We start from the raw sequence: 20298 nt of genomic DNA, 5'->3' as shown, positions 1-20298 counted from the left end.
CCGCTGTCCCCCCTCCTCTGTCCCTCTCACGCTGTGTCCTCCTCCTCTGTCACTCTCACGCTATCCTTCTCTTCTGTCCCTCTCACGCTGTCCTTCTTCTCTGTCTCTCTCACGCTGTGTCTTCCTCCTCTGTCTCTCTCACGCTGTCCTCCTGCTCTGTCGCTCTAATGCTGTCTTCCGCCTCTGTCCCTCTCACGCTGTCCTCCTCCTCTGTCCCTCTCATGCTGTCCTCCTCCTCTGCCCCTCTCACGATGTCCTTCTCCTCTGTCCCTCTCACTTTGTGTCCTCCTTCTCTGTCTCTCTCACGCTGCTTCCCCCTAAACTGCCCCTCTCACGCTGTGTCCTCCTCCTCTGCCCCTCTCACGCTGTGTCCTCCTTCTCTGTCCCTCTCACACTGTGTCCTTCTCCTCTGTCCCTCTCACGCTGTCTGACTTCTCTGTCCCTCTCACGCTGTGTCCTCCTCCTCTGTCCCTCTCACGCTGTCCTCCTCCTCTGCCCCTCTCACGATGTCCTTCTCCTCTGTCCCTCTCACTTTGTGTCCTCCTCCTCTGTCTCTCTCACGCTGCTTCCCCCTAAACTGCCCCTCTCACGCTGACCTCCTCCTCTGCCCCTCTCATGCTGTGTCCTTCTCCTCTGTCCCTCTCACGCTGTCTGACTTCTCTGTCCCTCTCACGCTGTGTCCTCCTCCTCTGTCCCTCTTACACTGTGTCCCCCTCCACTGCCCCTCTCACGCTGTGTCCTCCTCCTCTGTCCCTCTCACGCTGTGTCCCCCTCCACTGCCCCTCTCACCCTGTCCTCCTCCTCTGTCCCTCTCACGATTTCCTCCTCCTCTTTTGTCCCTCTCATGCTGTCCTCCTCCTCTGCCCCTCTCGCGATGTCCTCCTCCTCTGTCCCTCTCACGCTGTGTCCTCCGTCTCTGTCCCTCTCACACTGTGTCCTTCTCCTCTGTCCCTCTCACGCTGTCTGACTTCTCTGTCCCTCTCACACTCTCCTCCTCCTCTGTCCCTCTCACGCTCTCCTCCTCCTCTGTTCCTCTCACGCTGTCCTCCTCCTTTGTCCCTCGCGCGCTGTGTCCTCCTCTTCTGTCCCTCTCACGCTGTGTCCTCCTCCTCTGCCCCTCTCGCGCTGTCCTCCTCCTCTGTCCCTCTCACGCTATGTCCTCCTTCTCTGTCCCTCTCACGCTGTCCTCCTCCTCTGTCTCTCTCACGCTATCCTCCTCCTCCTCTGTCCTTCTCCCGCTGTCCTCCTCCTCTGTCCCTCTTACGCTGTGTCCCCCTACACTGCCCCTCTCACACTGTGTCCTTCTCCTCTGTCCCTCTCACGCTGTCTGACTTCTCTGTCCCTCTCACGCTGTGTCCTCCTCCTCTGTCCCTCTTACACTGTGTCCCCCTCCACTGCCCATCTCACCCTGTCCTCCTCCTCTGTCCCTCTCACGATTTCCTCCTTCTCTGTCCCTCTCATGCTGTCCTTTACCTCTGTCCCTCTCATGCTGTCCTCCTCTTTTGTCCCTCTCACGCTGTCCTCCTCCTCTGCCCCTCTCACGATGTCCTCCTCCTCTGTCCCTCTCACACTGTGTCCTTCTCCTCTGTCCCTCTCACGCTGTCTGACTTCTCTGTCCCTCTCACGCTCTCCTCCTCCTCTGTCCCTCTCACGCTCTCCTCCTCTGTTCCTCTCACGCTGTCCTCCTCCTTTGACCCTCGTGCGCTGTGTCCTCCTCTTCTGTCCCTCTCACGCTGTGTCCTCCTCCTCTGCCCCTCTCGCGCTGTCCTCCTCCTCTGTCCCTCTCACGCTATGTCCTCCTTCTCTGTCCCTCTCACGCTGTCCTCCTCCTCTGTCACTCTCACGCTATCCTCCTCCTCTGTCCTTCTCACGCTGTCCTCCTCCTCTGTCCCTCTCACGCTGTGTCCCCCTATACTGCCCCTCTCACGCTGTGTCTCCCTCCACTGTCCCTCTCACGCTGTCCTCCTCCTCTGTCCCTCCCATGCTGTGTCCTCCTCCGTCCCTCTCACAATGTGTCCCCCTCCACTGCCCCTCTTCCACTGTGTCCCCCTCCACAGTCCCTCTCACGCTGTCCTCCTCCTCTGTCCCTCTCATGCTGTCCTCCTCCTCTGTCCCTCTCACGCTCTGTCCTCCTCTTCTGTCCCTCTCATGCTGTGTTCTCCTCTTCTGTCCCTCTCACGCTCTCCTCCTCCTCTTCTATCCCTCTCACGCTGTCCTCCTCCTCTGTCCCTCTCATGCTGTGTCCTCCTCCTCTGTCCCTCTCACGCTGTCCTCCTTCTCTGTCCCTCTCACGCTGTCCCCCTCCTCTCTCCCTCTCACGCTGTCCTCCTCCTCTGTCCCTCTGTCAGGAATGCCAGAAAGCAGGAGGTTGCAATAGTCAAGACAGGAAATGATGAGAGAATGAATGAGAGTTTTGGTAGCATGTTGAGTAAGAAAAGGGAGTATGCTGGCAATGTTTTTAAGGTGGAATCGACAGGACTGGGAGAGAGACTAGATGTGAGGAATAAAGAAAATAAACACCTGAAATGGCCAAAGGGGAGTGTATAAGATCTCTTATATATAACTATTCTTTCTTCAAGTGTTCATACATCTGAGAAGACTTCAAAATACAAAGGGACACATTCAATTAAGTGCGAAGTGGAGGAACTCTGCGTTACCACTTTATCGAGGATTTCCCTCCACCCCCAAAGGGTTGTAAGGGAAATCCGCGATGTTGCTGTACCATAATAAGATAAAAAATGCGCAGCCACGCATAGCCACGATATTCACGCTTAGATAAATATGCCTCAAATAGTCAAACACAGCTACCTGTCAGTGGCACCAAGGTATAATCTCTATTGAAAAATTGGTAATTTAGTTGTAAGAAAAGGAACAGATCCCTATGCTAATACACACGGGCCATTCACACATGCATGTTATATTTTCACATATCCCTTGTTGGGCCAGTTGTCACACATCCCCTATTGTCACGTATTCCTTGTTAAAAATAAATTGCTCCTACCTGTTGTGCTGAGCGCCACTGACCTCCGTCTGGGACTGGGTGAAAGTTGGTAGAGCAGAAATGTAAAAGTCCTGGTTTATGTTCCCCTAGACAGCATTCTGTTAGTACCTTGCATGTTGCTCCAGGCTGATTGATGACATAGAGCATAATCTCCTGCCAAATCCAGAAAGTAAGGTGGCTCTTTAGACTTGTGTCCAGGCTCTCTGTTTACAGCTAATGGTGGAGCCTCTGGTTTGAGCCCGAAGGCAGACTTCTTTTAACTACCTCACCTGAATCACCTGGATGAATGATGATACTGAGGAGGAACCACATCCATAAGCTTAAGCTGGCTCAGAGGACTAATGACCTGGTGCTCTGACTGTAAGGATGGGTGATGTCTTAGATCAAATCCACAAACAGCTTTAGCTTTGTACCTTGGATTTTACACCTGGGTTGTTGAAGAAATTGAGAAAAGTTTCTTCACTAGCACAACAGGCAAGCATGACTGGTGGACCAATAGCTTGGTTCTCTTCTAACAGTACTGGAAGAGTTCTTGGTTTGAGTCCTAAGGCAGGTTTTCTTTTTAGGCATTTGAATATTGCACCAGGCAGGTTGATAATATTGAGAAAAATATCAAAACATACTAATGGCAAAAGCTAGCTTAGTTGTATAGAAGCCCAATGCTCACTTGGCTACGATGGATATGTCCAGGTACTCATTTGGCTGTGATTGTGGAGGTTGTTACTTGAATCCCTAGGTGTGATCTCATTTACTACCATGAATGTTGCACCAGGCTGGTTTGAGACCTTGAGAAAAATACATGAGTTGGCCCAACATGCCACTTCCAGTGATGGTAGTGTGCCTGGTTTGAATCTGCAGATAGGAATCATTTTAGTACTTAGGATATTGAACATGCTTGGTGACATTTAGAAAAGTCTTACCTCCTAAACATACTGTGCTGGTTCACTGGACTAGTACCCATGTGCTCTATTAGCAGATATGTTAAAGTCTTGGTTTATGTTCCCCCAGACAGCATTCTGTTAGTACCTTGGATGCTGCTCCAGACATGTTGATGACATTGAGCATAATCTCCCCTTATACTCATCAGACAAGCTGGCTCTGTAGACTAGTGTCCAGACTCTCTGTTCATGAATAATGGTGGAGTCTCTGGTTTGAGCCCCAAGGCAGACTTCTTTTAACTACCTCACATGATGTACCACTATGAAATATGAACCGAACCAGAGGACTAGTAACCTGGTTCTCCGCTTGTAGAGATGATTGATGTCTTAGTTCAAATCCCCAAACAGCTGTAGCTCTTTTTTTTTTATACCCTGAATTATACACCTGACTTGTTGAAGACATTGGGAAAATATCTCAAACCTCACTTACAGCACAGGTTTGCTCAGATGACTAGTAGCCATGTGTTTTCATGTTAGTAGGATGGCTGAGGTCCTTGTTCAAATCCCCCTTTGTACATTAGTCATTGTATGTTGCTGGCTCATGACATTGAGAAGCTTCTTTCTCTGTACCTGAAGGATGGTCTGTCTGTATTCACATTGACGGCAACAGAGATGTTGAAGTCCTGGTTTATGTTCCCCCCGACAGCGTTCTGTTAGTACCTTGGATGTTGATGACATTGAGCATAATCTCCCCCTCCTACTCAGCAGACAAGGTGGCTCCATAGACTTGTGTCCAGACTCTCTGTTCACAACTAATGGTGGAGTTTCTGGTTTGAGCCCCAAGACAGACTTGTTTTTACTACCTCACATGATGCTTCAGGATGAATTATGTTACTGAGGAAAGATACTTACTTAATCTTCAGTTGGCTCAGAGGACTAGTATCCTGGATCTCTGCTTGCAGAGATGATTGATGTCTTAGTTCAAATCCACAAACAGCTGTAGCTTTTGTACCTTGGATTTTACACCTGGCTTGTTGAAGACATTGGGAAAATATCTCCCTACTTGCATAGAGCATGTGGTGGCTCGGAGGGCTAGTACCCAGGTGTGCTCCTGTCAATAGGTGACTGAGATCCTGGTTCAAATAACCCTTTGTAAAATGGTTGGTTCATTACATTGAGAAGAGTCTTCCTATGTACCTGAAGGATGGTCTGTCTGTGTCACATTGAGGGCATAAGTTAGTGGCAAGCAGTAAAGTGCTCAACCAACAGAGAGATACTTTGTAAAAGAGTAGAACATAAGAAAGAAATGTACTTTTGAAAAGTTGGCTGTTAGTTTCTTTAGAAACCCCCGGCAGCCAGGTTTTTAAATAATGCTAGACAAGTATATTAATACATCATCACTTCCAGGAGAGAACCCACTGAGCAGGAATGATGACAGAGAAACCACCAAACCTGTCTGGGGATTCAAACCAGGACCTCCAACATCACAGTCAGCAATCTGGCTACTAGTCAACTGAGCCACCAAGCCAGTACATGATGTAAGCAGCAGTGGGTCTTTATCAATGACATCAAGGGGCCTGGAGCAAAATCAAAGGAATTGTAAATGTTACCAGGCTGGGGATATGAACCTGGGAACCCATATAAACTATAAACCAATCTCCTGTTGACTGAACCACCAAGCTGGATGATATTTAAAGACTCTTCTCATGGAATTCATCAAGTCTGTTGCAACATTCAATTTACTAAAATTAAGCCAGACAGGGGATTCAAACCAGAGACTCCTGTGTCACAGGAAGTAAAGAACCTGGCGACTAACCTGCTGAGCCATTTTCACTCTTTGAGAGTTTTATTGCGTTTGCTGGGACTTTCAGTTTAGAAACATGGCCAATTCCTGATACAAAGTTACTCATTGAAGACAGTGAGAAAAGTCTATCCACTTTCACAAAGAGCAAAAATGGCTCAGCGGGTTAGTTGCCAGGTTCTTTACTTCCTGTGACACAGGAGTCTCTGGTTTGAATCCCCTGTCTGGCTTAATTTTAGTAAATTGAATGTTGCAACAGACTTGATGAATTCCATGAGAAGAGTCTTTAAATATCATCCAGCTTGGTGGTTCAGTCAACAGGAGATTGGTTTATAGTTTATATGGGTTCCCAGGTTCATATCCCCAGCCTGGTAACATTTACAATTCCTTTGATTTTGCTCCAGGCCCCTTGATGTCATTGATAAAGACCCACTGCTGCTTACATCATGTACTGGCTTGGTGGCTCAGTTGACTAGTAGCCAGATTGCTGACTGTGATGTTGGAGGTCCTGGTTTGAATCCCCAGACAGGTTTGGTGGTTTCTCTGTCATCATTCCTGCTCAGTGGGTTCTCTCCTGGAAGTGATGATGTATTAATATACTTGTCTAGCATTATTTAAAAACCTGGCTGCTGGGGGTTTCTAAAGAAACTAACAGCCAACTTTTCAAAAGTACATTTCTTTCTTATGTTCTACTCTTTTACAAAGTATCTCTCTGTTGGTTGAGCACTTTACTGCTTGCCACTAACTTACACCCTCAATGTGACACAGCCAGACCATCCTTCAGGTACATAGGAAGACTCTTGTCAATGTAATGAACCAACCAATTTACAAAGGGGGATTTGAACCAGGATCTCAGTCACCTATTGACAGGAGAGCACCTGGGTACTAGCCCTCCGAGCCAACACACGCTCTATGCAAGTAGGGAGATATTTTCCCAATGTCTTCAACAAGTCAGGTGTAAAATCCAAGGTACAAAAGCTACAGCTCTTTGTGGATTTGAACTAAGACATCAATCATCTCTACAAGCAGAGAACCAGGATACTAGTCCTCTGAGCCAACTGAAGATTAAGTAAGTATCTTTTCTCAGTAACATAATTCATCCTGAAGCATCATGTGAGGTAGTAAAAACAAGTCTGTGTTGGGGCTCAAACCAAAAACTCCACCATTAGTTGTGAACAGAGAGTCTGGACACAAGTCTATGGAGCCACCTTGTCTGCTGAGTAGGAGGGGAGATTATGCTCCATGTCTGGAGCAACATGTCTGGAGCAACATCCAAGGTACTAACAGAATGCTGTCAGGGGGAACATAAACCAGTACTTCAACATCTTGTTGCCGTCACTGTGAAGACAGACAGACCATCCTTCAGGTTCAGAGAAAGAAGCTTCTCAATGTAATGAACCAGCCAGGTGCTCCAACCAATGTACAAAGGGGGATTTGAACCAGGATCTCAGTCACCTATTGACAGGAGAGCAACTGGCTACTAGTCATCTGAGCCACCAGATGATGTGAGCAGCAGTGTGTCTTTATCAATGTCATCAAGGGACCTGGAGCAGAATCATATGAGCTGTAAATGTTACCTGAATGGGGGTTTGAACAAGGGAATACATATACACTGCAAACAGTGCTCCTCTCAACTGAGCCACCAAGGTAATACCCTTGTTCAAGAAATGGAGGGACTTTTCTCATGGACTTCATCAAACCTGTTGCAACATTGTATTTGCTAAAAAGGAAACCACCTGCAATTCAAAGCAGGACTGACTGTCCATGGACATCTCACTACTAATCAACTGAGCTAACTTACACTTTTCTCAATGTCTTCAATCAGTCTGCTGCAACAATCAATTTAATAAAATGAAACCATACAGGGTATTCAAACCTGAGACTCTTCTATCACTGATAGTAAAGAAGTAGGCTACTAGATCATTGAGCCATTTCTCTGTTCACACCAAGTGAGAGACTTTTCTCATTGTCTTCAAACAACCTGCTGCAACATTCAATTTAATAAAATGAAACCAGACAGGGGATTCAAACTAGAGATTCCTCTGTCAGTGAAAATAATGAACCAGGAGACTATGCTGCTGAGCCATTTTAGTTCACTAAGGAACTAGAGAAACTTTTCTCACTGTCTTTAATCAGTAACTTTGTATCAGGAATTGGCCATGTTTCTGAACTTTAAGTCCCAGCAAACTAAATAAACCTCTGTGTGACCATCAGTGGAGAGAGTCCAGCCACAACTGGAGTCCTCTATTTCTCTGACTGCAAAAGCCTTTGGTATCTGAGTATCTTATATTTCTACACAGGTACCTTTAGAGCTTAGAAACAATGGTGTCAAATCATTCTGCTCTGTGGTGGGGTTTGTACATGTCAAGAACTATGTGAAGGTGAATGTGACCAGCAATATGTGGAGTGATGATGATGATTTTGGTGTGACCTCCTCTCCTACAGACAATTTGGGGCCTTTCAGCAGCTTGTGATAGAGATTAAAGAGAGAACTGAGTTAGATTTAGATGCAAATCTGAAAATATCTTACTGTGTGACGAATGTCAGATATTACTCTATAAGACAGACACAAGGGGCCTGATTCATTAAGGAAAGTAAATGCCAATACATGCATTATTTTGCATAAAATTGTCCTGCACATGCCCAGAAACAAACCATACGCCAGAGAGTGCAGCAATGTCCAATTCATCTTCGAACGCAAAGGATCCTACTACAGACTACAAGTTAAGGGGTAGAGCGGGGAGGGAAATGGGTGTATGCACATAGTCAGTGTACAGTGAGGGCGTGCCAAGCTCCAGCACACACAGCAGCATCTGATTCAAGCTTTTGGGATCTTGAGAGACTTTTCTCATGGACTTCATCTAGCGTATTGCAACATGAAATGTGCTAAAAAGGAAGAAACTCTGAATTCAAAGCAGGACTGACTGTCCATGGGCGCCTCAGTACTAATCAACTGAGCTAACTTACACTTTCTTCAATCAGCCTGCTGCAACATTCAATTTAAAAAAATGAAACCAAACAGGGGATTCAAACCAGAGGCTCCTCTGTCACTGAAAGTAAAGAAGCACTTAACTAGGCTGCTGAGACATTTCTTTATACGAGCCAACTCATAGACTTTTCTATTTGTCCTTTAATCAACCTGCTGCGACATTCAATTTTATAAAATGAAGGCAGACAGGGTGTCTCTCTCTCTCTCTCTGTCCCCCTCCTTCTGCGTGTTTCTCTCTCTCTCTGTCCCCCTCCCTTCAGCGTGTTTCTCTCTCTCTCTGTCCCCCTCCTTCAGCGTGTTTCTCTGTCTCTCTGTCCCTCTCCTTCAGCGTGTGTGTCTCTCTCTCTCTGTCCCCCTCCTTCAGCGTCACTCTCTCTCTCTCTCTATCCCCCCTCCTTCAGCGTCGCTCTCTCTCTCTCTGTCCCCCTCCTTCAGCGTGTCTCTCTCTCTCTCTCTCTCTCTCTCTCTGTCCCCCCTCCTTCAACGTGTCTCTCTCTCTGTCCCCCTCCTTCAGCATCACTCTCTCTCTGTCCCCCTCCTTTAGGCGTTTCTCTCTCTCTCTCTCTCTCTGTCCCCCTCCTTTAGCGTGTCTCTCTCTCTCTCTTTCTTTGTCCCTCTCCATTTAGTGTGTCTCTCTCTCTCTGTCCCCCTCATTCAGCGTCGCTCTCTCTCTGTTCCCCCCCTCCTTCAGCGTGTCTCTCTCTCTCTCTCTCTCTCTCTGTCCCCCTCCTTTAGCGTGCCTCTCTCTCCCTCTGTCCCCCCTCATTCAGCGTGTCTCTCTCTCTCTCTCTGTCCCCCTCCTTTAGCGTGTCTCTCTCTCTCTGCCCCCCCCCCCCCTCATTCAGCGTGTCTCTCTTTCTCTGTCCCCCCCCCCCTCCTTCAGCGTGCCTCTCTCTCTCTGTCCACCCCAATCCTTCAGCGTGTCTCTGTCTCCCTTCACTCACCTTCATTCTTTATGTTCCGCTGTCTTCAGTTCTCTCTGCTGCAGCTCCTCACTGACGGCTGTCAGGATCCGGCGCTGGATGGGTACGTTTTTTGTGTGTTTTTTTGGGGGGGGGGGGGGTTTCTCTTTTTTTTTGGAGGGGTGATCGCGGCACCCCTGTGACAGCGCCGCGGCACCCCAGGGAGCCGCGGTGCACACTTTGGTAACCGCCTCAATAGGCCCTTTATCATTTTCAGCCCCAGGCCCATGTGGCCCTTATTCTAGCCCTGCCTCTGTTGATGAATACGGGTCTAGGTCAGCTCTGATCTAACAAACAATACACTGCAGGATACGTCCAATACATATGTGGAGTATAAAGTCACGCACAGAAAAATAATAAAATCAATTAATGTCACCTCATAGTTATTAATGACACAACATTAAAAAATTAAAAACAAATACTTTTTTCTCTCCATAAAATACATTTATCAGCATGTTATTAGTGTCTACTGTACATAAAATGGATTTTTACAGTTGTTGTTAATTGTAAACACATGTTCTATCTGTATACACAGCCCTCAACACTATCACTCACCACTTACTCCCGACCTGTAGCTGGTACAAGTGATACGACAGAAAATCTTGTAGCTTTGAGATGCCCAAAGCTTGAATCTGATGCTGATGATTGCTCTCGAGCTTGACACATCCTTACTGTACATTAATTACATGCATACGCCCGTTTCCCTTCTCGATCCCCCTCTGATATTGTAGTCAGTAGTAGGTTATGTTGCGTTCTTAGATGAATTGGACGTTGCTGCACTCTCTGGCGTATGGTTTGTTTCTGGGCATGTGCAGAACAATTTTATGCAAAATAAGGCACGTATTGGCATTTACATTTCTCAATGAATCAGGCCCTTTCTGTCTATCTTATAGAGCGGTGGTTCCCAAAGTGTGCGCTGTCACAGGGGTGCCGCGATCACCCTCCAAAAAAAAAAAGAAGACAAGAAACCAAAAAAAACCCAAAAAAAAAAGTACCCGACCAGCGCCGGATCCTTGCCCTCACTGACTGCCGGGAGTGACGTCATCACGTCCGACAGCTTCAGTGAATAGCGGCAGCAGAGAGGACAGAAGACAGCGGAAAATGAAGTATGAGGGTAAGTGAAGGGGAACAGAGACATGCTGAAGGATTGGGGGGGACAGAGAGAGAGAGAGAAAGAGAGAGATGCTGAAGGAGGGGGGGACAGAGAGAGAGAGAGACGCTGAAGGAGGGGGACAGAGAGAGAGAAAGACGCTGAAGGAGGGGGACAGAGAGAGAGAGACGCTGAAGGAGGGGGACAGAGAGAGAGAGAGACACTGAAGGAGGGGGACAGAGAGAGAGAGACACCCTGAAGGAAGGGGACAGAGAGAGAGTGAGCGACGCTGAAGGAGGGGGACAGAGAGAGAGACACGCTGAAGAAGGGGGACAGAGAGAGAGAGAGAGAGAGAGAGCGACGCTGATGGAGGGGGACAGAGAGAGAGAGACACGCTAAAGGAGGGGGACAGAGAGAGAGAGATACACGCTGAAGGAGGGGGACAGAGAGAGAGAGTGACACGCTGAAGGAGGGGGACAGAGAGAGAGAGAGACACGCTAAAGAAGGAGGACGGAGAGAGAGAGAGACACGCTGAAGGAGGGGGACACAGAGAGAGAGAGACACGCTGAAGGAAAGGGGCAGAGAGAGCGAGAGCGATGCTGAAGGAGGGGGAAAGAGAGAGAGAGACACACACGCTGAAGGAGGAGGAGAGAGAGAGAGAGAGACATGCTGAAGGAGGGGGACAGAGAGAGAGAGACGCTGAAGGAGGGGGACAGAGAGAGAGAGAGACACTGAAGGAGGGGGACAGAGAGAGAGTGAGCGACGCTAAGGGAGGGGGACAGAGAGAGAGACACGCTGAAGGAGGGGGACAGAGAGAAAGAGCGACGCTGATGGAGGGAGACAGAGACAGAGAGACACGCTGAAGGAGGGGGACAGAGAGAGAGATACACACTAAAGGAGGGGGACAGAGAGAGAGTTACACGCTGAAGGAGGGGGACAGAGTGAGAGAGAGACACGCTGAAGTAGGGGGACAGAGAGAGAGACGCTGAAGGAGGGGACACAGAGAGAGAGACGCTGAAGGAGGGGACACAGAGAGAGACACGCTGAAGGAGGGGGGCAGAGAGAGAGAGAGCGATGCTGAAGGAGGGGGACAGAGAGAGAGAGAGAGACACGCTGAAGGAGGAGGACAGAGAGAGTGAGAGACACGCTGATGGAGGGGGACAGAGAGAGAGAGAGACGCTGAAGGAGGGGGACAGAGAGAGAGACGCTGAAGGAGGGGGAAAGAGAGAGAGAGGGAGAGACACGCTGAAGGAGGGGGACAGAGAGAGAGAGAGACACTGAAGGAGGGAGACAGAGAGAGAGTAAGCGACGCTGAAGGAGGGGGACAGAGAGAGAGAGAGCGATGCTGAAGGAGGGGGACAGAGAGAGAGGGAGACACGCTGAAGGAGGGGGACAGAGAGAGAGACACGCTGAAGGAGGGGGACAGGGAGAGAGAGAGAGAGCGACGCTGAAGGAGTGGGACAGAGAGAGAGAGACACGCTGAAGAAGGGGGACAGAGAGAGAGAGAGCAACGCTGAAGGAGGGGGACAGAGAGAGAGACACGCTGAAGGAGGGGGACAGAGAGAGAGAGAGAGCGACGCTGAAGGAGGCGAACAGGGAGAGAGAGACACGCTGACGGAGGGGGACAGAGAGAGAGACACGCTGAAGGAGGGGGACAGAGAGAGAGTGACACGCTGAAGGAGGGGGATAGAGAGAAAGAGAGACACACTGAAGGAGGGAGACAGAGAGAGAGAGACACGCTGAAAGAGGGGGACAGAGAGAGAGAGACGCTGAAGGAGGGGGACAGAGAGAGAGAGAGAGAGATGCTGAAGGAGAGGGACAGAGAGAAAGAGAGAGACATGCTGAAGGAGGGAGACAGAGAGAGAGAGAGACGCTGAAGGAGGGGGACAGAGAGAGAGACGCAAAAGGAGGGGGACAGTGAGAGAGAGAGAGAGAGAGAGACACACTGAAGGAAGGTGACAGAGAGAGAGAGAGACACTGAAGGAGGGGGACAGAGAGAGAGTGAGCGACGCTGAAGGAGGGGGACAGAGAGAGAGAGAGACACGCTGAAGGAGCGGGAGAGAGAGAGATACACACTGAAGGAGGGGGACAGAGAGAGAGTAACACGTTGAAGGAGGGGGACAGAGAGAGAGAGAGACATGCTGAAGTAGGGGGACAGAGAGAGAGAGAGACGCTGAAGGAGGGGACACAGAGAGAGAGAGACACGCTGAAGGAGAGGGGCAGAGAGCGAGAGAGCGATGCTGAAGGAGGGGGACAGAGAGAGAGCGAAGCTGAAGGAGGGGGACAGAGAGAGAGAGACGCTGAAGGAAGGGGACAGAATGAGAGACGCTGAAGGAGTGGGACAGAGAGAGAGAGACACGCTGAAGGAGGGGGACAGAGAGAGAGAGAGAGAGACACTGAAGGAGGGGGACAGAGAGAGAGTGAGCGACGATGAAGGAGGGGGACAGAGAGAGAGACACGCTGAAGAAGGGGGACAGAGAGAGAGAGAGCGACACTGATGGAGGGGGACAGAGAGAGAGAGACACGCTGAAGGAGGGGGACAGAGAGAGAGAGATACACGCTGAAGGAGGGGGACAGAGAGAGAGTGACACGCTGAAGGAGGGGGACAGAGAGAGAGAGAGAGACACGCTAAAGAAGGAGGACGGAGAGAGAGAGAGACACGCTGAAGGAGGGGGACACAGAGAGAGAGAGACGCGCTGAAGGAAAGGGGCAGAGAGAGCGAGAGCGATGCTGAAGAAGGGGGAAAGAGAGAGAGAGACACACACGCTGAAGGAGGAGGAGAGAGAGAGAGAGACATGCAGAAGGAGGGGGACAGAAAGAGAGCGACGCTGAATGGGGGGACAGAGAGAGAGAGAGAGACACGCTGAAGGAGGGGGACAGAGAGAGAGAGAGAGCGAAGCTGAAGGAGGGGGACAGAGAGAGAGAGAGACGCTGAAGGAGGGGGACAGAGAGAGAGAGAGACACGCTGAAGGATGGGGACAGAGAGAGAGAGACACACACTGAAGGAGGGGGACAGAGAGAGAGAGACACGCTGAAGGAGGGGGACAGAGAGAGAGAGAGACACGCTGAAGGAGGGAGACAGAGAGAGAGAGACACGCTGAAGGAGGGGGACAGAGAGAGAGGGATGCTGAAGGAGGGGACAGAGAGAGAGAGAGAGGGATGCTGAAGGAGGGGGACAGAGAGAGAGAGCGACACTGAAGGAGGGGGACAGAGAGAGAGAGACACGCTGAAGGAGGGGGACAGGGAGAGAGAGAGAGCGACGCTGAAGGAGGGGGACAGAGAGAGAGAGACACGCTGAAGGAGGGGGACAGAGATAGAGAGAGACATGCTAAAGGAGGGGGACAGAGAGAGAGAGACACGCTGAAGGAGGGGGGCAGAGAGAGAGAGAGAGACACTGATGAAGGGGGAAAGAGAGAGAGTGAGCGACGCTGAAGGAGGGGGACAGAGAGAGAGACACGCTGAAGAAGGGGGACAGAGAGAGATAGAGAGCGACGCTGATGGAGGGGGACAGAGAGAGAGAGACACGCTAAAGAAGGAGGACAGAGAGAGAGAGAGACACGCTGAAGGAGGGGGACACAGAGAGAGAGAGACGCCGAAGGAGGGGGACAGAGAGAGAGAGAGAGACGCTGAAGGAGGGGGACAGAGAGAGAGAGAGAAACGCTGAAGGACGGGGACAGAGAGAGACACGCTGAAGGAGGGGGAGAGTGAGAGACATGCTGAAGGAGGGGTCAGAGAGAGAGAAACACGCTGAAGGAGGGGGACAGAGAGAGAGAGACACGCTGAAGGAGGGGGGCAGAGAGAGAGAGAGAGAGAGAGAGAGACACGCTGAAGGAGGGGGACAGAGAGAGAAAGAGACGCTGATGGAGGGTGACAGAGAGAGAGAGATGTTGAAGGAGGGGGACAGAGAGAGAGACGCTAAAGGGGGTACACAGGGTGTGAGATAGCAATGACGGGGACACAGGGTGTGAGATGGCGAAGGGCCGCAGTGATAAAGAGGCACAATGTGATGGTGAAGGGGTCTAAATACATCTTACATCATTTTGACCCAACTACTTGTAAAACAGGACTTCCTGGTAATTATTTTTGATTACGGGTGCCTTGGAAAAATTATGGTGACCCTAAGGGTGCCTTGAACTGAGAAAGTTTGGGAACCACTGGCCTATTGTGAGAAGTGCCGTCCCACTGGAGGTGTGGCCAATGATGTGTGGGTGTGGCCAGCTTAGTGTGGGCGTGGGCAGCACAATGGAGGGCATAGCTTGCACTTCCCTCCAACCACCTACATCTCCCTCTCATCCTGTTTTATATAAAGAGTGCACAACTAACTAGTTCACACAGCATGTATGTAAAGTGAATAGTGGAAATACATCCCAGCTGCCCCTCATGCTGTTACAAGCTCCTGGCTGATCAAGATAGTCCCCTAAAATCAGGACTACCCTGATGGAATCGGGACAGTTGATAGGTAAAGGTATGTTATTTATTTTGTATGTAATTATTTTTATTGAGGTTTCAAAGGCAGTAATGACATAGAGGTACAAAGCCAAGGTGACAAAAGCTAAAACCACCAAATATATGTTAGCAGTACAGCTAAATAAACATTAAAAAATACATTCTGTTATGAGAGAATAAGACAGGAGAAGAATGAAGAAAGAGGCCAGATGGAATAAAGGAAGGGAGACGGGAACGAATGGGGCGGGGGGGATGTGTGGCTTCCTGTGGAGACGGGAAAAGAAACCAGGTGAGAGTTAACTCAGAATGCTGCTAGAAGTGTGGGTAAGAACAGGACTGGTCAGGGAAGCATATATTTCAGAATGTTGAATGTCGAGCCATAGACACCAACTTGCATAATAATCAGTGAATTTATCAGTTGATCATAGGACTAGTTCATCCATTGATCTATAGAAGTCTAACCATTTAAACCAGTCTGGAATGGACGGGGGGGTGGGGGGGTGGATGATCTTCAGTGAATAGGTATCATTGCTTTCGCCACTGAAATGAGGTATCTTAATATGGATTTTTTGAAATGAGAGCTTGGGGTATTGGTCTTGTTAAGGAGCCAAAATCCTGGGTTCTCAGAAATTTCATCCCCTAATATTTCAGCAGATAATTCTATGACCTGAGTCCAAAAGGGACGAAGAACCGTGCAGATCCACCAAATATGTATGGGAGTGCACTGTTCATTATGGCATCTCCAACAGGAATCAGACACTCCCTGATAAAATTCAGCCAGTTGGGCAGGGCACCTATACCATCTCAAGTGAACTTTATAGTAGGAGGATGCCCGGAGTCTAAACCATCTTGAGATGGTGGGGCCAATCGTGGGATATCTGATAGCAGGTAATTTGCTCAGCCAGGGAGTATACTGGGTTAAGGATGGGAAGAATACTCCCTCAATAGTAATCCACTGCTTCTTACATTTGGGATCTGTTCATTCAAGGATTCTCCCTAGCATGACAGCATTATGATAAGAAAGGAGGTGAGGAAGCTGCAGTCCCCCCAAATGTCTATATTGGACATCATGTTTAAAACGGGACTTCCCCACTTACACAAAGTTCCTCAACAGTCTCTGCAGGTCATTGAACCATTTGTCGGGAATGTAAATATGGTAAGGTATGTAGGAGGTAAAGAACAAGAGGGAGGATATTCATCTATTATTAACTACATCTATTATTAACTACTACAGGATATTAACTATGTTAATACTTCCCATCCAAGAGAAAGCCCTGTTTCGCCACTCTCTCAGGTCCGTCCGCAACATCTCTATGAGGGGACCAAAGTTAAGGTCAAAAAGTTGCGATACATCTTAAGAAACGAACACGCCCAAATATTTGATGTGGGCAGTGTGCCATTGGAATGAAAATGCCCGCTGGAGACCCTCAGCCATGGGAAGAGGTAAGGATAAGTTAAGGGCTACCTATTTCGAGTAATTGATTTTGAAATTTGACAGGGAATCGAAACGCTGAAACTCTTTGACTATATTGGGAATTGATATGACTGCATTGGTAACCACAGCAAGGAGGTCATCTGTAAACATCGCTAGTTTATAGTCTACCTTCCCCACTGGTAAACCTGAAATGTCAAGGTTGGCTCTTATGGACCTGGCCAGAGTTTCCATATGGAGCACAAAAATGAGCGGGGAGAGTGGACAGCCTTGTCTGGTACTGTTACAATCAACACCGGATCTAGTAGTGGGAGTGTGGTAAAGGGTCAGAATCCGATGTAAACCCAACAGGCCTAAACCCATATGGGATAGCATACAACGCAAAAAAGACCAATCAATGAGATCGAACGCCTTTTCGACATCCGTGGATAGAAACATGGCTGGGGTATCTGAACACAGTGCCTAGTGAACTAGATCGATAACCTTAGTCATATTATCTCTAGCCTTTCGGCCAGGGACAAAACCCACTTGGTTCGAGTGAAATATTCCCGGGAACAAGAGTTTCAGCCTGTTGGGAAGGAGCTTAGTATAAAGTTTAATGTCCACATTGAGTAAGGATATTGGCCTATAACTCGAGCACTGCGACGGGTCTTTGTCCTCTTTAGGGATCACCATTATGTGGGCTTACAAGGATTGCTTGGAGAAGAAGGTCTCCTCCGACACCACATTGAAGGCCGGTACCATCAAGGGAATTAGTTTATGTTTAAAGTCCTTGTAATAGGAGATAGAAAAACCGTCGGGGCCAGGACTTTTGCCCGAGGGGGTTGATTTTATGGCGTCAGCCAATTCATCATGGGTAAAGGGTTCTTCCAGAGAGGCTACATCTTCCTCCGAGGTAGTGGGGAAACCGACCTCCCCTAAATAGGATAAAACTGAGGGACTCCTATCCAGTAAGTCTACCCAGGGGGCCTTTCCTGAGATATTATAGAGTGGGGAATAAAAAGAGTGGAAGGCTGCCGCAATGTCAGTAGTAAGCTGACATTCATTAGCCTCATCATTTTTAACCATAGGTATGAAAGTTTTAGCTCTTTGGGAATGTAAGGCCCTCGTCAGCATGGACCCAGGTTTGTTCTAAGGTGCGTCTTACCTTCCCATGAAGAGATCCTCGGAACCTGGGAGCCTTGTTGGATGTGTCGAGTCCAGGATGCAACGACCAGTTGAAATCGCCTCCAACCACCAATACACCATCCGCCAGCGTAGCCACCTTCTCCAAGGCCATTTCCAAGAAAGCATGCTGACCCTGGTTTTGAGCATATAGATTGACGAAGGTATAAATGGTGTCATATAATTTGCATTTTACCATGAGGGCTCTTCCCTCCACAATTCTAGCTCTCTGCAAGTTTTACCTGTGCTGTTGTTGCTAAAGTACGAACTGGGATAATAACGATCCCGGAAAACCGGGGATGCACCCTATTTTAAATGCGTCTCCTGTGCAAAAACAACATCAGCACCTTCTTTCTTCTTTACACCTTCGAAAGGGAGCGTGAGCGTTTCTCTGGTAAGTTTAATCCCATGGCGTTGACTGAGTGCACTTTAAGGATATCAGTCATGAAAACGGGAAAGACATAGAGAGAAGCACTTACACTAAGTGGTATACAACAAATACCTCCCCAGAGCAAGGGCATGGACCAAGCCACTCCCATCCTTTTGGAGAAATGTACTGCGGTGGGGATCAACTGGGGTCAGTGACCAAGATAACCGCCAAATCAAGAAATACAGAAACTATCCGAGGAAACCTAGGGGTAAATGTATCAATGTCCGGATTCTTCAACTCCGGCGAGATCGGCGTCTTCAGCACTTAAATTTAAAGCGGCGCTGCCTTGTGAAGGGAAACTTCCCTTTACAAGGCAGTGCCGCTTTAAATTTAAGCGCTGAAGACGCCGATCTCGCCGGAGTTGAAGAATCCGTACATTGATACATTTACCCCCTAGTCTTCACATCAGAGGAAACTATCTAAAGTGTGAAGAGTGAAGATATATAAACAACTACTAATAATAATAGACTACAGTACTAGAACCAGCCCATGAGGGACTAAATAATATAAGTAGGTAGAAATATAAACACTTAAACAATGTGTGAAACAAAGTGAGAGCCAATAGCCACCTCCTAAGAGAATATGGAGATTATTTATATTTATAATATTAAGTGTTTTAACAGAAACATACATGAAAAATGCTAATTTTCAGGTTTTTAACATTGAACAAAGTACATGGGGCTGAAAACTAAATAAAAAAATAAAAAAAATAAACCTTGAATCTATATATAATATATATATAAATATACTGTCTATTGTATGTATCTATATTGATCCTAATATATAAACATTCACTGTCCACTTTATTAGGTATACCTGAACACCTGCTAGTTAATGCAAATATCTAATCAGCCAATCATGTGGCAGAAGCTCAATGCATAAAACCATGCAGACATCGGGGACTAGCTGGGCTGGGGGAGGGCAGGGGGGCATCTGCTCCCTGGGCCGGTCCCATAGTGGGCTAACTTGGGCTGGGTCACTGGGACACCTGCATTATTTTTCCTTTAAAATGTTCCTAACAGGCTGCTGAGTCGAGTCTTGTCCCACAGTCTAAAATTTGCCAGCTCTCCCCTGGCAGACATGGTCAAAAATTACAATAGTAGTTTAGACCAAACACCAGAATGGAGAAGAAATGTGATCTAAGAGACTTTTACTGTGGAATGATTGTTGGTGCCGGACGAGTCGTTTCAGTACCTCAGAAACTGCTGATCTCTTGGGATTTTAACACACAACAGTCTGTAGTCTTTACAGAGAACGGTGCTCAAAACCAGAGCGGCAGTTCTGTGGGTGGAAACACCTTGTTACTGAGAGACAACAGAAGAGAATGGTCAGCCTGGTTCAAGCTGATAGGAAGGTGATAGTAACTCAATTAACCATGGGTGGTATGCAGAAGAGCATCTCTGAATGCACAGCACATCCAACCTTGAAGTGGATGTGCTACACCAGCAGAAGACCACACAGCACCCTTGTGGCCATCACACAATACAGAGGTCACCCTTGTGGCCATCACACAATACAGAGGGCAGCCATGAGACTGCCAACCAATACAGAGAGCAAAATATGATTTTTATTGATAGAAACAACCTGTGCAGTTAATGTGTGAGAACGTGATTATCATCAGCTGTTGGTTATTTTCAAACCTTCTAAGACCTCAAATGGCCAAAGGGAAATGTATAAGATTTCTTATATGTAACTATTCTTTCTTCAAGTGATCATACATCTGAGCAGACTTCAAAATACAAAGGGGCATAATCAATCAAGTGCGAAGTGGCTCCGGAACGGACCCGAAGGCACTCCGCGTTACTGCTACATCGCGGATTTCCTTTCGCCCCCCATAGCGTTGGAAGGCAATCCACAATGTTGCGGCACCGTATTAAGATAAAAAATGTGCAGCCGCAATGTTCACGCTTAATTGAATATGTCTCAAATAAGATAAACACAGTTACCTGTCAGTGGCACCAGGGTATAATCTCCATTTAAAAAATTGGTAATTTTGCTGTAAGAAAAGGAACGGATCCCTATGCTAATATACACAGGCCATTCACACATGCATATTATATCTTCACATATCCCTTTTTGGGCCTATTGTCACACATCCCCTATTG

The 20298-nt window shown here is 48.2% G+C and overlaps 1 protein-coding gene across 3 annotated transcripts in view; it reads right to left on the bottom strand.

Moving 5' to 3' along the window:
* The window catches only part of LOC142107114 (uncharacterized), a 55242-nt gene extending 37365 nt beyond the window's left edge, over positions 1 to 17877 (bottom strand). For all 3 annotated transcript variants that reach the window (XM_075190282.1, XM_075190286.1, XM_075190284.1), the window contains exon 1: positions 17747 to 17877. In XM_075190282.1, coding sequence (XP_075046383.1) covers positions 17747 to 17847 — 101 coding nt within the window. In that variant the 5' untranslated portion in view covers positions 17848 to 17877. The remainder of the gene's footprint in view (positions 1 to 17746) is intronic.
* Positions 17878 to 20298: the final 2421 nt, after the last annotated feature.

The sequence above is a fragment of the Mixophyes fleayi genome, chromosome 11 (genome assembly GCF_038048845.1).
Source record: "Mixophyes fleayi isolate aMixFle1 chromosome 11, aMixFle1.hap1, whole genome shotgun sequence".
NCBI lineage: Eukaryota > Metazoa > Chordata > Amphibia > Anura > Limnodynastidae > Mixophyes > Mixophyes fleayi.
Note: the sequence above shows the minus strand (reverse complement) of the source record. Positions and strands in the feature narration are given on the sequence as shown.